Source organism: Arachis hypogaea, chromosome 10 (genome assembly GCF_003086295.3).
Source record: "Arachis hypogaea cultivar Tifrunner chromosome 10, arahy.Tifrunner.gnm2.J5K5, whole genome shotgun sequence".
Lineage (NCBI taxonomy): Eukaryota > Viridiplantae > Streptophyta > Magnoliopsida > Fabales > Fabaceae > Arachis > Arachis hypogaea.
The window spans coordinates 93218294-93233543 of record NC_092045.1 but is presented as its reverse complement, the minus strand read 5'-3'; the positions used below and the strand labels follow the sequence as shown (position 1 = coordinate 93233543).

Genomic DNA, 15250 nt, shown 5'->3' with positions numbered 1-15250 from the left:
AACATAAACCGCCTTTTGTTTTCATACTTTATAATTAATAATGATAATAATAATAATAATAATAATAATAATAATAATAATAATAATAATAATAATAATAATAATAATAATAATAATAATAATAATTTGATTAAATTTAAATTATTATAAAATCAGTTCAATTACTGATAATAAAAATAATTTTCTAAAAATAAGGAACTCTAATTTTATAAAATAAATTGTAACTTATTTATATTTATATTTTTAAAATTGAGGGTTGTTACATAAAAGGTGTTGAATCTGTAAAGAAAACCATCACAATATTAAGTCAACTTGAAGAACCAGTTACCTTTATCACAGTTGAACTGAAATTCACTGCACCAAGTCCACTGTCCCCTACCCACTGCCCCATCTCCACTGCCCCCAGCCCACTGTGACGCAGTCCGTTGCTCCCAAGCCCATTGCCCCCCAGCCCACTGCCTCCAAGCCCATTCTTCCCAAGCCCACTGCCCCCCAGCCCACTTCCTCGAAGCCCAGTCCACGAAAATCAACTGCCCTCAATTTTAATGGCCATAAATCATGTTCAAAGGTGAAGTCCCCTAAATCTCTATCCCAACCAAATCCCATTACATCTAAACTCGTATCTCAGAAAGTTTGCTCTCAACCCACTCCCTCAACCAAGAATCCACAAATAAAAAAAAATAGCGCATCAAAGAAACAATCCAAGCCTATTAACTTTAAATTCAACACGTCTACAAAAATTCCTAGAAGGTATATCACAAGATCACAAGGCTGGAGAAAACAAGCAAGCAAGGAGCCAGTTCACTTGAATGTTGATAGCTCATCTGATTCCTATGAGTCTACAGAGGACAATTTATACAAGCCACACATGTCACTTAACTCTGTGGACTCAAGCAGTGACAACAATGATGATGTTGGTCCTACCAACGATAGAAGAAAAAGGAAGACTGCCAGTGACAATGACAAAGGCAAGAAAAATTGTTATTAATGATGAAGATACTTCTCGTCCCCCATCAATAGATGCATCTGATTATGAGAAGGAGGTAGATGATGATGAGAAAGAAGAAAACTTGCAATATATGTAACGTATATTATAATTAATGTGCATATGTATTAATTTTATTCTGTTTCTGTTGATGATGTAATGCATGAATCTGTATGACAGTGTCTTTTTCTGATGATAGCTGAAAATTTGATGAACTGAAGACTCCACCAAACTCTGAAGATGAAGCAGACCCAGCTGCGAATCCCATCTTCAATGATACTGCTAAGTTTGGACATGTGAGATTAGAGCTAGGTATGGAGTTTACCACTAGGGATGCTTTTAAGAAAGGGGTTAGAAATTATACATTGCAAGAGGGTAGAGATGTAAGGTACAAGAAAAATGATACTACTAGATGTAAGGTGGTATGCAAGAATGAAGATTGTCCATGGATGGTGTTTTGTTCTTATAGCAAACCGAATAGATGTTGGCAGATTAAGACCTTTAATGATTATTATACGTGTGAGAGAACTTTCAAGAATAGATGTGCAACTAGGCCTTGGGTAACTGATGTACTTGTTAAGAAGGTTAGGAAGCTCCCAGCTTTTAGACACTGTGAGGTGTTTAATTACTTTAAAGCAAAAACTGGAATACAATTGTCTAGGACTACAATTACAAGAGCATTGGGTGATGCAAGGAAAATAGTGAGGGGTGATGAAGCTGCAGAATATGCTAAACTCAGAGATTATGCAGAGGAGCTGTTGAGATCTAATCCGGGTTCAACTGTCAAGTTAGGTGTTAGTCCAATGCCTAACGGAGAAGGTGTCTTTGAAAGGTTTTATGTGTGTTTGCATGGATGCAAGAAAGGTTTTGTGGGTGGCTGTAGACCCTTGATAGGACTAGATGGGGCTTTTTTGAATACCTATTATGGAGGATGGCTGTTGTGCGCCATGGGTCAGGACGCAAACAATCACGTGTACCCAATTGCATGGGCAATTTTTCATATTGAGAACAAAGACAACTGGAAGTGGTTCTTGGAGCTCTTGCATGAAGACATTGGAGATCAAATAGAGCATGGTTGGTGCTTCATCTTTGACATGCAGAAGGTAACCATATATGCTTCAATTAGAGGCACGATAAATGATTTAAAGGACCATTTTGGATTAATGAACAAAATTCAAAGGACTATTTTGGATTTTTTATGCAATCAACTTCATTTAGTATACTATTGTTATTCCAATTGCAGAATTTAAGAATCCTTAAGCGCATAAGTTCAAATTAGACCTTGTTTTTCAATATATTATTATATATCTGGTAAAAATCAAGAATCTGTTATTTGCTCAGGTTTTTAAGTGACTACTTTGTTATCTTGTAGGGTTTAATCCCAGCATTATGTGAAGTTATGCCAGGTGCGCATCACCGCTTCTGTGGGTGGCACCTTTGGCAAAACTTTCAGAAACAATGGAAGGACTCACACTTGAAGAGTTTGCTTTGGAAGTGTGTTAGAGCAATGACTGCCCAGGAATTCAACGGACATATGCAGTCTATAAAGAGGGTGAATGAGAAGGCCTGGGCATATTTAGACAAGTTTCCTAGGCAGGCATGGACCAGGGCTCACTACAAGGACTTTCCAAAGGTTGACAATTTCTGCAACAACATGTGTGAGGTGTTCAACGCTGCCACCAAACCATACAGATGCAAGCCCGTCCTGACTTTACTGGAGGAGGTTAGGAGGTATGCCATGACTAGTATGGCAAGGAACAAACTGAAACTTTCTAGCCATGTGGGACACTTACCTCCGATTCAATAAAGTAGACTTGCAAAGGAAAGGCATTGCAGCAGGTGTTATACACCAATGTGATCTGCAGATGTGGCTGAAGTGATGTTTGAAGTGCATGGTGAACTACATAATGTGGTGGTTGATTTGGAAAACCAAACATGTAGCTACAGGTCTTGGCAGTTATCGCGTAAGTACTATTTTATTTGATTTTTTTTTGTGTAATTGCACCATAGTATACCTATCAACGCACTTAGTTATTCAAATTTATTATGTGCTAGGGTTACCTTGTCGTCATGCAACAGCTGCAATTTCAGTCATGAATGGTAGACCCGAGAATTATGTCCATGCATGGCTAACAATGAGCTCATACAACAAGACTTATAAATACCATATCAACCCGGTAAGAAGCCAACAGTTGTGGAAAATATCAGAATACATCCATTGCTTACCACCTGTAAGGAGCAAACCCCGTGGCAGGCCATCACATTATGCAAGAAAAAAAGATGCACATGAGACACCTGTTCGGGGGAGCCAAAAGCGCACAACAACAAAATTGAAGAGAAAATATGGCAAATTCACCTGCGGGACATGTGGAGATGTTGGTCACACAACAAGGAGTTATAGAATAACAAAGAAACAAAAGGCTGATGAGCTAGTAGCTGCTGCAAAGGGTGCTGAAGATGCTGCAAATAAGGGTGACACTGGTTCTAAAGGTAACGAAGGTGAGGTTATTACTGAAGAATGTGGGGTTGGTGCTGAAGGGGGACAAATTGATACTCAAACAGAAGTTGCTGTTGAAGGGGGTCTAGGAGCTGAATAAGAACCTGCAACTCAGGTAATAATAGTATTAAAAATATTAATCAAAATTAGAGATTGAGTTAATAAATCTGGAAACAAACAAATCCATATAATGACACTTGTATTATTGTTATTGATATCATTGGTTGCAAAGACTACAAGAATGCCAAGAAAGGGCATTTGAGAACTAAATGTGAGAGACGCATAGACAAATTCCCTGTGAAGAGGACAACTTCATCCACTGCTGCTACTACTGCGGCTGCTCCACATCCAATTGAGATTTCAAGAGAGACTATTCAGGGAGCTAGTGCAGCAACCTCTGAAAAACTGGCCTCCTTCTTGAAATTTGTTACAACTCCAGGATTTAACCCACCAAGAAAAAATGTCTAACTAGCACAACGTGTAGTGGCTTTTTGAGTTCATGTTGTTGTAGCTTAATGTTATGGTTAAACAATTCTGTCTTTTTGTAATGTAACCTTTGAAACTTGTATGCATGGCCTTTGAATGTTTTTATGGCCTATGATATTTTGGGTTGTCATAATATGTTATGCACAATGTGCTTTAGCACAAACAACACTTGTTCCATGTTCCGGAATTAACTATGTTAAATTAATGAAGTTTTTGGTTTACTTCATGTTGTGATTTATCTCTTTCTGGTTTAGTTGAACACAATTTTAGCAGAATAAGTGCAGCATCAAGAGTTGAACTCATGTCAAATTAGTGTTTCATTTCATTTCATTCCATCTTCATCAAGACATTACATATTACTTAAGAAATTTAAAATTTCATAACATAATCATCATTTGTTGAATATAAACCCCAACAAACTAAAATTTAAACACACACCAAAAGTAACTACAAAAGCCAACAGCACCATTATTATCATCTTCACAGTCTTAACATCACCCTCCAAGCTTGTCATCCTCCAACTTAACTCATGCAAAACTTTTAGTGGAACGGGTGTTGCAGAAACTTGTTCTTCACATCCATCAGCCCAGCGAAAAAAATTACAGTGAATTTCATACTGTAAATTAAAAAAATGCAGGTGAATCCAAACTCAAACTCAAACCATCTTAACATTTTCTTCACAACTATAACCTTACCTCATAGTTCGGACAACCATAAAATGGTCTACCAGGATTTTCTACCGTTGTTGAGTACTTCATCACCGTTCGAAGCCCGCAATTATAGAAAATAGCGTTCTTACCTCCCCTATTTCGTATTTCTTTGTTGCCATAAGGTCTGCCTGCAGAGTTGTTCCTACTTAAGCTACTTTGGCTTCTGTCGCCACCACCCATCATCACTCACACAGACAACAAATCAATTTGGATTTTACGGCGAAGAAGAGAGGTCGAACAGAAGAGAAGGAGAGTCAGAGAATAGAAGAACGTAGCATACAGTTTGAAGAAGGGAAGCCAATTAGGGTTTTATAATTGAAATGGATTAATTTGGGTAATATTAGGCAATTCCAGATACCAATTTGAAACAAATTCAACCTTGGCACACATCAGCATACAGCTGAAATGCCCACATGGCAGTTAACGTTACACATCAGCAACGTTTAGATGGCACTTTTGCGAGGGACTAACGGAGACGCACGTATCTGAATTTAAGGGATTTAGTTAGTCATTTAGAAAAATCAAGGACTAAATTGAATACTGATTTGAATTTTAGGGACTATTTTTTGCATTTACTCTATATATACCACTAGTTGTCCATATAAAATTCTTTTACATTTTTTTAAGATATAAAATTTTATTAATGAAAAATTGCAATAAAGCAATATTAGTCCATTTCAGGACTCTAGCAAGGATAAGGTGGGAATTAACCAAAAAAAGAATAATTTAAAAGAAAATAAAATAAAAAACTTAATAATAAATTGTCTTAAGGAGATATTTTTTATTCATGTTTTATGCCTCTTTTAAATAGCAGCCGATTCACTTCTTTTGCCATCAAAAAGCCATTTGTTCCTAGACATCCAAATTCTCTATAGCACCATCGCAAGAAGACTTCGATACTTCTTATTAGAACCCTCTTACATTATCTTTAACTGCATCTCCTTCCACCAATTGCAAAAACTATCCTCCCTATCAACTCTATTCGGACTGCTGAACAAGAGCCCATGTAATTCCACACTTGCTGCGAGTAATTGTAGGTAAGCAAGCAATAGGTCAAAATTTTGTCATCCATTTCACATCTTAAGCATATCGCAGAATAGCTTGAATGCGGGCGTGCAGTCGGTGCCTCACCGAAAAGCCATTGTGGAGAGCTTTCCAAGCAAAGACCTTAACCTTGGCTGGACAGTCAAGATCCCAAATCGAGTTTCATAGATTTTGTCTTTGAAAATTGGTGGAAGATTTCGAGTGGCAGGTGAAAAAAAATTAAAGCATACATCATATCCTGACCTTACAAACTAAGAACCCCTTTTTTTCTTGTACCAAATCAATTTATCTTCTTCTTTAATGCTTATTTAAAGTATTTTTTGTGTAATTTCTGGTGTAAAGTTACTAGCAATAAGAGGTGTATTTCAATTATCTTCCTCAGTGATAAGTTGAGAGACCCAAATTAAGTTTGGATCAAGCTCCTGATTTTGTCTCAATGTCAATAGTCATTGTCTTCTAACTCAATAATCTTCCCAAATCTTTACTGCTGATCTCCTCCCAATCTCCTAGAAAACTTCCTTTTCTAGAACCTTTTGCCCTTCTAACAAACTCTTCCAAGCCCATGACTGATTGTAGCCAACATCAGCTTTTAAAAATAAAGAATGTCTAAAATACCTACTTCTAAATACTTTAGTCACTAGAAAATTCGGTCTAGTCATCAACCTCCATCCATATTTTCCTAGCATGACAAGATTAAAAATTTTTAGTTCCTTAAACTCCAATCCTCCTTAATTTTTTGGTCTACACAGTGTTTTCCACTTAATCTAGTGAAGTCTCTTTTCTCCTTGTTTCTTTCCCCACCAAAATTGCATAAGCAATCTCTGAATTTCGTCTATAAAAGTTTCAGGTAGTTTAAAGCACCCTAACGTGTATATCAGGATAGCCGTACCCATAGATTTAATTAGAACTTCACGACCACTAACTGACAATAACAATCTTTTCCAGTGCTGTAATTTTTTGTAACTTTATCTTTGACAAAAGTGAATGTTGCTTTTTTTTTTTAATTTTGGATTGTTGTTGATAAACCCAGATATTTATTTTGAGCACTAATATTCGGAACTTGAAGAATGGTTGCAAAGGTTTCCCTCTCTGATTGTGAAGTATTCGACTAAAAAACATAGCAGATTTATTCAGGTTCACCTCCTGTCTACTTATACTACTGTAGTCATTCAACACCTGAATTATATTTTGGCATGCCTGAGAATTTGCTTTGCTGAAAATTATAGAGTCATCTGCAAAAAATAAATGCGTGATAGTAGGGCAACTATTGTTTAATCTGATCTCGACAATATTATTATTTTGTTCTCTTCTGTGTAGCAAATGGGAGTGTCATTCTGTGCAAAGAATGAAAAGATAGGGCAAAAGAGGATCCCTTTGTCGGAGACCTCTTGTAGGTTTAAAAAAACCTTTAGGTTGACCATCTACAATAACATAATAGGAAAAAGTAGTTACACACTCCTTCATCCATCCTATCCACCGATCACAAAACCCCAATTGACTCATAATCTTCCATAGGAAGCACCATTCCACCTTATCATATGCTTTGTTCATGTCGAGTATCAAAGCCAAATCCCGATCACAAATTTTTTTATTCTTCAGAAAATGCATGTACTCACGTGCTATTAGGACATTGTCACTAATCAACTGCCCCTTTATGAATGCACTCTGGTTATCATTGATTACCCGATTCATTATAAATTGCATACAATGTATCAAGACCTTCAAAATAGCTTTATAGAAGACTGAGCTTAAACTGATAGGTCGTACTTGTGATATGGCAACAGCTTCAGGTATTTTAGGAATAAGACAAATGAGTGTATGATTGAAAGACCTCACCATTCTTTCGCTTGAGAAAAAACTAATGACTGCTTTTATAACATCTCCAGTTAATAATATCCCCAAAAAATTGATAGAATTTTACCGTAAAACCATCGTCTCCTGGGGCTAAGAAGAAATTGATTGAAAAGATTGTCCTCTTAATCTCCTGCTCCTTAATTGGTCTTATAAGGGTCCAATTGTTCTGTCTAGATACCCTCCTTCTCATTGTTGAGAGCAATGCATTCGGGTTAGTGGGGGATCTCGAACTAAATAGTGTCTCAAAGTATTTCTGCACTGTCCTCCCAATTCCTTCTGGATTAGAGTGCACCTCCCCTTCTTCATCTTCAAGTTTTTGTATTCTGTTGTGCTTATTTCTCCTTTACGTCCTTGAGTGAAAATGCTTCGTGTTTTGATCACCATGTTTTAGCCATTGCTCTTTTGATTTCTCTTTCCAATAACGTTCTTTATTTAGGTAGGCTTCTGTAAGTTCTTCTTCTAAAACCTTAATAAAAAAAGTTGTCTGCTTGCTGTGTTTTGTTTTTTTCTTCTTTTATCCTTTGTTTAAGCTGCTGGATCTATCTTAGGGAGTTGCTACTGGGCTGTTGTTGTCAATCAACAAGGCGATGCCTAACAATTTTAAGCTTTCTGTAAAGATAAAACATACGTGAGCCTTCATGTGTCTTTTACAATCTGTCCAACCACCTCATTATCACACAACCTCTCCTGAAATCTAAACCTCCTCCTAAAGCTTCATTGCTTTATCTCCAATTCAAATAGCAGTTGTCTATGATCAAAACCTTGATCATTTAAGTGGAAGATCACTGCTCCTGAGTATAATTCCAATAAATTCATAGAGACCAAACACCGATCTAATCGCTCCTTTATCAAATTCCCCCCAAATTGAATACTGCACTAGGTAAATTTGTTTCTTTCACATCTCAAATTAATTAGGCATGCTGCATTTATAAAATTATTAAAATTTTCAATAGATGTAAGAATGTAACTAATTTCATGCTCCTTCCGTCCTTCTCATCATGAGCCATTATGACATTAAAATTACCAATAACTATATAAGAATCTTCCATATCTTCTAATTGATTAAAAATGGTGCCATACTGTTGGTTTTGCAGATCTTTTTCACTGTGTAAATATACTGCAATAATGCGACACTCTCTCTGCAGCCTCCTATCTTTTCACCTAAAATAAATAAAAAATTATGCACTATTTATTACTGCAATATCTACATCATCCCTCCATGCCAACGCCAATTCTTTGCCAATTCTTGAGGTTCAACACAACTAACATTTGCAAACCCCAATTTATGGCATTGGTCTATCACAAATGAAGAACTGTTCTTTGTCTCACATAAGAATAGAACTTTGTGAGAATGAGATCTATTGATCTCTTTTATGTTATGAACTGTCAGGGATTTCTCTAAATTCTGATAGTTTCATGTCATCATTTTCATAACCCTTTGGGTGCCAAATTTGGGTTGGCACCCTCCCCCATTGTCTCTGAGCTTTTATCACTAAGGCATTATTTTTTCCTCCATTATCTACGATATTCTCAGTTGTTCTCCTTTTTCACCACTGAATCTTTTATACTTACTTCCACTCCTCCTTGCCAGTTGTTTTAACTTCATCCTTTGGTCATTGCCCTCCAATGAGTGATATTCTCAGCCAATATTGAAGTCATAGATCACTGCCTAATATCTCCCTTGGATTTACTACCAACTTGCTCATTTTTTCTACTATTTTTCTGCATTGAGAGATTGGCAAAGCTTCTTAGCAAGTTAACTGGAGCCTGTTTTTTAAGACCTTCCATCCGAGACATCTCAGCCTTAGGGATATTAGGATTTGCATTCTCCTTGTGACTTTCAACCCTCTAACGTACTTGCTCAGCTTTTAACCAATTTCTCCACTTCTCCTCTTTCACATCTTCCTTAATTGAGTCTTTAAAGTGTTGATTGCATTCTCTACTTTCATGTTCGAGGTATTCACAATAGTTGCAAAATGTCTCAATTTGCTCATATTTTGCAGATAATTCAATCACGTTTCTATTAGTTCCAGTATTCCTGAGGCTTATTCTCAATGGTTTTGTAGCATCCATGAGAATTTTAATCTTTAAAATTTTACTTTCTCTTCTTCTCATTGAAAAAAAATCCACCTCTATTACCTCTCCCAGAGTACCTCCAATCTTTCTCCCCAACTCCTTTGATTTACAGTGCTCTGAAATCCCCTCACAGTTGCACCCAAATTGGAACTCGAACTAGATCATCATTGTTATTAATAGCATTCTCCTCCCACTTTTTGACATTAACAATCTAATTTTTAGCAGTTATAGTGCACTACGTTCTATGCAAATCAGATCCACTTCCTTTTCAAAGAAGAATTGGAATAGGTTATCACCTAAATCCATAACTTTAAACACCTTTTGGATGAGACCAAATCGCCCTCGTTGTTCCTTTCACGGTACTAACGCTAAAAGATTGATCTACTAAGATCCGGCTTATAAGACTTTTGGTATAAATCTAGAGACTTTTTTCTGTTTCTTCCTCTCCAAACACAATAATATTCGTTCCTCCAATCTTTCAGTGTAATCTAACACCATTCTTTGACCGGCATTACATCCAGCCATTGTTACTATCAAAGCACAATTTAATTTGTATGAGAATTCGATTTGAAATCGAAATAATTAATCTTATAGAAAGAAACTCTAGCAGAGCACCCTTTAAACTCTACAGGTCAATATTAATTGTAATTTTTTCATGATCTTATAAAAGTTTTTTACATTTGCTATATATAAAAATTATTTTTATATTTAAATGTGTGAAAGTATATATTTATATTTTGATGTTCAAAGATACATATATATAGTTAACCTTTTTTAAAAACAAAGGATAAGCTATTCCTTTATATATGTCTAATGATTGTTAGATAAAATTAATTAACTTATCATAGTTGATACATTACAATGATTATTTATTCGTATTTTTTTATTAAAATTATCTCTAATTTTTCTCGTAGTGATTGTATTAATTAAAAGAATTATTTTATACTATAAATATTATAAAAAATCCACTTTGCAATTAGAAAAAATAACTTTCAAATAATAAACTTTTAAAATTTTAATTGATTTAGATAGATGAGCAGTATGTCTATTTTGATGACTGCATAAAAAAATCTACATACAAACTAGTAGCTTAATATTAAATTATAATATCTACTATTATTGAGTTAGATGAGTATGTTAATTGATGAATGCATAATAAAATTTATATACCACTAGTTCATCAAAATTAAATATAATATTTTAGAATTATTTGTAAATTTTGTAAGAAATAAATATTCTTAAGTTAATTTCAAATAAAATGAGTAAAATTTTACTCAGCTATATATATACTGCAAGTCTACAAGAATAGAAAATCTCACTGCACTTTACTACAACAATAAATGGTCAAAATTAAATTCCCCCCTTTTCTTGCTAGGATTGGAAATCCTGTATTTTACATATCCATACGATTGAGTCCTTGGATTTCTGAAATAGTGTAAAGTGCTTCGAATCATTGCTATTTGACTCGGACCTATTCTAAAAAAGTCGAGGCATTTCGAATTTTTTGTTGACACGGACAAAGTCAAGGAAAACCTCTGAAATTATTTCAATATTGGACCTTGGACATATCATAGTTCCGAATATTGCGTTTGTCGATCAAAGTGCATATCTCTTTTTCAATAAAAAAAGGGTATTCTCATATATATATCGTTTTGGCGGCATTTTTGTCTAAATTTCGGAGTAAATGGGCTTCTAGGTGTGGGATTTCCTTAGTGATTTTTTCAGGACCGTGGCTTGTCACAATATTCCATTCAAAATATTTTTTCTTCTTATAAAATAAATAGATTCCAAAATAGATATTTATATGAGTTATAAGTCAGATGAATTCTATTATACATAAAATCATACTTTTATATATCATATTACTATATGTTTTCATATCCTATACAAGATAATACATAAAATTATATAAAAAAGTTATTAAAAAATTAAATAAAAAATATGTATAGTAATTATTATTATAAATATTTTATAAAGTTATAACTAAAATCAAACTCTAAGAATTTTTAATATTAAAAATAATTAGTATTTGTCTTAATCAATTTGAATTTGTTGAGTGGTCATCTCACTCGTTCGCTTAAGCAAGTATTAGGAGTTCGAATCTCGTCTTGGGTGCGTAGTAATTCAGTGGCTAGCGATTGATCATTAATAAATGAAATATCAATATATGGTTAGACTTTACAGGAATACCAAAACCATGCGTACCCGACCCGTCCCTGACCGGTCAAGACGGGTAATACTAACCCAACCCGAAGTAGGGGTGGGTTTCATTCGGGACGGGATGTACCCGATCCAGGGTATATACATATAAATACCTTTTAGGGATTAGAATTTGTCTCACATCATATATTTAGTGATTCACAGTCGTAGTCCATTTCCATAGCCATACCAGAGAGACCCAATCATCTTTACCTAGAGTCTTCTTCTTCTTGGCTTTTCCGTAGAAAGCCCCACAACTCTCGCTGCTGTCACAGCTCCTGTCGTCTCACCACTCAGCCCATCGTCATCGCTACTGAGTTCGTCATCGTCTACCTTCACAACTCTCGTCGTTGCCGCTGCTGAGCCCATCACCATCATTGCTGATCCCGTCGCTACCTTCTTGCTGAGCCCCTTTCTGCTAGGTAAATTCCTTAAACCTGTTGGGAGCCCCTTTTATTTTTTAGGTAAATTCCTCTCCTCCTCCCTTCCTCCCTCCCCCTCTCTTTCCATCACATTGTGAGTCTGTTAAGTTCTTCTCTTCTTCTTTCATAGACTCATCACTTGATCGTCACTGCAATTTTATGTGAGTTTGTCATCGGAGCCCCTTTTTCCTGAGAACGTCGCTATCTTCTTCCTCTATCTCCCAGCCTACAGATAAGTCTCTCTCTCTCTCTCTCTCTCTCTCTCACGCATTATGAATGACTGAATCTGCATTTCATTGAATCTGTACTTAGTGAAGTTGTGAATTTGTGTTGTAATTTTGTTGGTGAAGTTATGAATTTGTGTTGGGATTTTGTTTATATACGTACAATGAGTCTAATCTGCATTTCACTTATTTCTGTCCATATTATGTACTAATATTTTTCATGGTTGATTCTAAGATTATTTTATATAAAAATAAACATATTTTATATTGATTCTTTATTGAAGTGTGCATGTTCTCATGATATAAAGTTTATTTTGCCTTTTTCATTTTAAATTATTATTGACATTGGGTTCTAATTACTGATGTTGGCATATTGCAATAGTTTATATACGTTGATTGAGAATTAGGGCTTTTGTGATTTGCTTGATTTATATATGTGCAATGGGTTTAATTGCTAATATTGCAATAGTTTGCTCAATTTTTTCAATAGGTACATTATATATGGTTTACTTAGTTTTTTCAATTTTTTTTAATATAGGTGCTTTAAGATTATTTCATTGCTATTAATGTTAGAGAAGACACAAAACAACAGTACTGCTCCTAATGATATAGAGATTGAAATTTAGAGTAATGCTAATCCACTTCATATTAAATTTGTAGTGATAAGACATTAGTTTTTTTATTTCATATTATTTGACATTATATGAATTTTATGTTTACATTTTAATTTATGTATGAATTTTATTTTTTTATCTTAATTTATGTATGAATATGTAAATTTTAAAGTGTTATAGGGTGGGTAGAGGTGGGAAGGATACTCACAGGAGAGGGTTAGGATACAGCATTATACTATCCACAAGTATAGGTGGAGCAGGTAGTTGAGAAGTTTAAGGACGGCGAGGCGGGGTCAATTAGGGCAAAAATTTGCCCCACTGCCAACCATATACGTGGTGGATTAATTTTTGGCCTATTCAGTTAAGAAATATCGTATAAAAAATAGTAGTTGTCTTTAAAGTAGAATAATTTCTCATTGATAGCAATATTTATGGAGATTTATTTTTGTTAAAATTTACACAACAATTTTATTTGTTAGTATCATATTCAATATTGAAGTCAAAACAATATGATCAATAGTGTTACCTATTAAAATTTCACATTTTATGACATGATTTTTAAGTTTATAAACTTATAGACTTATGTCATTACAAAAGCTATTAAGTTGGTTAATATTTCTTGATAACATTATTGGAATACCATTATTGAGTATTAGTTTGTGGGAAGAAAAACTAATAATAAATTTTGTTATTGAATATATAATTTATTCTATTATAAAATGGATTATTATTTGTTGAATTGGTAAATACATTTTCTTCTAATTTCTTACACTATTTTATTTGACAATGTTCTCGTGTAGTACACAGGATAATTAATAAAAATCATAGGTTAACGATTTTTAATATTAAAAATATTAAAAAAATTAGTATTTATTTTAACAAATTTGAGTTGGTTGAGTGATCATCTCACTCATGCATTTAAGGAAGTATTAGGGTTTCGAATCTTACTTTGTGTATGTAATAACTCATTGGCTAGCGACATACCCTTAATAAATGGAACTTTAATCCATGGTGGATTAGTTCTCGCCTTGCCGAGTTGAAAATATGATAAAAAAAATAGTATTTGTCTTAAGTAGAACAATTCTCATTGATAGCTATACTTGCGGAGATTTGTCTTTGTTAAAATTTAAATGTAACAACTTTATTTGTTAGTATTATATTCATTCATGAAGCCAAAACAATATAATCAACATTGTTATCTGTTAATATTTCACATTTTATGACATGATTTTAAGTTTCCAAACTTATAGACTTATGCCACTATAAAAACTATTAGATTGATTAATATTCCTTAATAATATTACCAAAACACTATCGATGAGTATTAGTTTATATAAAAAGAAACCCTAATAACTTTTGTTATTCAATATAAAATTTATTCTATTGAAAAACAAGTTATTATTCCTAAATTGATAAATGCATTTTCTCTTTTTACACCCGTTTATTTGGCAATAATTACATCTAAAGAAAAACGAATGATTACACTATTTTATAATATGATATACAAAATAATTTTTTATTTTAAAATTAATTCTAGTTAATAAGATAAAATTAAAAATAATTTTTTTACACAAATTTAAATTTGACTTTAGAATTGATTAACAACTCACTTTTTTGACAGGATTAATGTATAATTTATTGAGAATTAATTTATTATCTAAATTTTTTTATAAACATTGTACTATATAAAAATAATGATCTTATTTTTTTATTATTACTTAAAAATTATTCATAATTTTTTATTATGTAATTAACTTAATTAATAACCTTTATTTTTATTTTTCTATCAAAAAATCATATTTATACTATTTATCTATTTTCTAATACTAAGTATTTATATTATTATACTTATTGTCTTAAATAATGGTTTAAGTTATATGTTAAATAATATCAATTATATTTGTATATTAAATTCATTAAATTTATTCATATTAAGAGGAGAAAAATTATGTAATAAATGATATGTTATAAAAATTAGTTAATTTACATATAAATTAACTTTATTAAAAATAAAAAATAATTTATCATATATAATAATTCTTAATATATGTACTATCATGTATATATTAGGATGATCTATTTTAATTATGTGAATTATTATTATTATTTATTTTTTCATTATGTTAGTAAATAATATTT

The 15250-nt window shown here is 33.2% G+C and overlaps 1 protein-coding gene across 1 annotated transcript; it reads left to right on the top strand.

The window, feature by feature from the left end:
* Positions 1-959: 959 nt before the first annotated feature.
* On the top strand, positions 960-3582 carry LOC112717738 (uncharacterized). The gene is made up of 5 exons (XM_025769690.1): positions 960-1043; positions 1207-2088; positions 2358-2730; positions 2851-2949; positions 3041-3582. The coding sequence occupies exons 1-5, from the start codon at positions 960-962 to the stop codon at positions 3580-3582; spliced, it is 1980 nt and encodes a 659-aa protein (XP_025625475.1).
* Positions 3583-15250: the final 11668 nt, after the last annotated feature.